The sequence below is a fragment of the Rhagoletis pomonella genome, unplaced genomic scaffold (genome assembly GCF_013731165.1).
Source record: "Rhagoletis pomonella isolate Grant_MI unplaced genomic scaffold, Rhpom_1.0 Rhpom_scaffold_01713, whole genome shotgun sequence".
Classification (NCBI taxonomy): domain Eukaryota; kingdom Metazoa; phylum Arthropoda; class Insecta; order Diptera; family Tephritidae; genus Rhagoletis; species Rhagoletis pomonella.
This window is the reverse complement of record NW_023460267.1, coordinates 21,863-23,616: the sequence shown is the minus strand read 5'-3', so window position 1 is coordinate 23,616 and position 1,754 is coordinate 21,863. Positions and strand designations below refer to the sequence as shown.

The 1,754-nt window shown below is 36.0% G+C and overlaps 1 protein-coding gene across 1 annotated transcript; it reads right to left on the bottom strand.

Moving 5' to 3' along the window:
- Positions 1–473: 473 nt before the first annotated feature.
- Positions 474–1,602, bottom strand: LOC118752642 (O-acyltransferase like protein-like; the record flags this gene model as incomplete). The annotated part of the gene is made up of 3 exons (XM_036487529.1): positions 474–602; positions 699–1,257; positions 1,357–1,602. Coding segments are annotated over 3 exons (934 nt in total), but the record flags the coding sequence as incomplete, so codon positions are not given.
- Positions 1,603–1,754: the final 152 nt, after the last annotated feature.

Here is a 1,754-nt window from a genome sequence, read left to right as displayed (position 1 = left end):
TATAAGTTTTCTCAAAAAAAGTTACATACCATATAAATAAGAGAAAAACGCGGACCATTAAAGGTCCGATTTCGGACTTCGAAGGCCCATATCTCGATTTCGGAGGAAAAACGGAGAACTTACTTTTTTTTAAAAAAGTTGGTTTGGTCCATTACCCCGCCGAGTGCTGTACAGTATTATGATTCCGTTGACATTTTTTTTTAAATATTTTTATTCAGATTTTTAAGCCTAATCTGTTTTGTCATCTAAGGAAAGTTTTTTCAAAAAAATCCTTTAAGAAACTATTTTTATTCATTAAAAAATCCACTTTTGGAAGTATTTTAAAATCGGTCCAGCTCACGTAAATCTTAATATTTTTCCAAACTATTTTGGTGAAAGTTTTAAAATATAATAAATTTTATAATCAAATATAATTCATATTCATTGTTGAATTTTTAACTTTAATCCTTGACAGAGGAAACCTTTACATTCTTTTAGTTAAGCTTCTCTTTGGCGTGCTGCAGCATCAGTCTTGATATACTTTTGTAGGGCAACTCGAATAACAGGGTTAAAATCGTGCAAATAAAGTAGAGAATAGCACAGTAGGCAATATAATCCATTGACTGAAATATAGGAAAAACAACATAACACGAAACAAGAACATTTTTAAATAGAACAAAAAAAATACATATATATGTTTGTTTGCATCATCAACTCACCAATCTAAGCGGTGTAGAGGGGACACTTGCATTGCCAAATGCCGCCACCACTTGAATACCGATTGGATTCATTAGGAACAAAGCATAGGTGATTTGATTGAATTTCTTGAAAATTGGATTCTCCAAAATGGCAAAGAACCACTTTACGCAACCCGCAGCTTTTGCAAATATCAAACAACAAACACTCGCTGAAAACAGCAAACGGTGCAACACCAACACCGAAACGTAATAAAAATTCGAATACCCCGAAGCGAAGATTGTAAAATTGCAAGTGAAGAATACGATAATCGCCAAATAACCGAGAAACTCTTGCAACGATTGATTCTGAAAGAAACCCGCATAGAGTTGATGCTTTTGATTTTGTACGAAATACCAGCCAGCTACACCGCCAATTATGTAAGCGAAGACGCGTGACAGCGGATGCATGTAGAGCTCGGTGAAGAGTGTTAAGGTGGTTTCCAATGAATATTGAAAATTCATGGTCAGGCCGATGTAGAAGGTGTACGCCAAATTTGCTGGTACAAGGAATAGCGTAAGAACTCGCGCCGCTTTCGGTTGCCTGCAGAGAGACAGAGAGAGAGGAGAAAAGGAAGGCGGTTTAATGCATGATACGTTCATGCATGTACACACATATTTAGCTATCACACTGCATACTTACTTCACATAAACGAAGAGCAAAATTGTGCTAATTAAATAAAATTGCATATCACATGCCGAAGACCAGGTCCAAAACATGCACATATCCTCGTGAGTGAAGAGATTTTGTATGAAGAGTGCATTTCGCCACCAATACAATTCGCATTTCTCGTACGCTCGATAACTAAAATGGTAAACTGATAGATCGTCTATCATAAGACTTCCGGTGTCGGTTATGCAGTTGACAATTAAATAGAGTGGGCCCAATCTGTGTGTAGTGCAAAAGGGTAACAAAAAAACCAACAGGAGTTACTATTTTGTATCACAGAAGTAAAGCAAGCTACATGTGCTGAAGCTTAAATGATATTTAGGTAAATACATATAGCTCATTTACTTCAATAGTGTCATAACTCAAAAAAA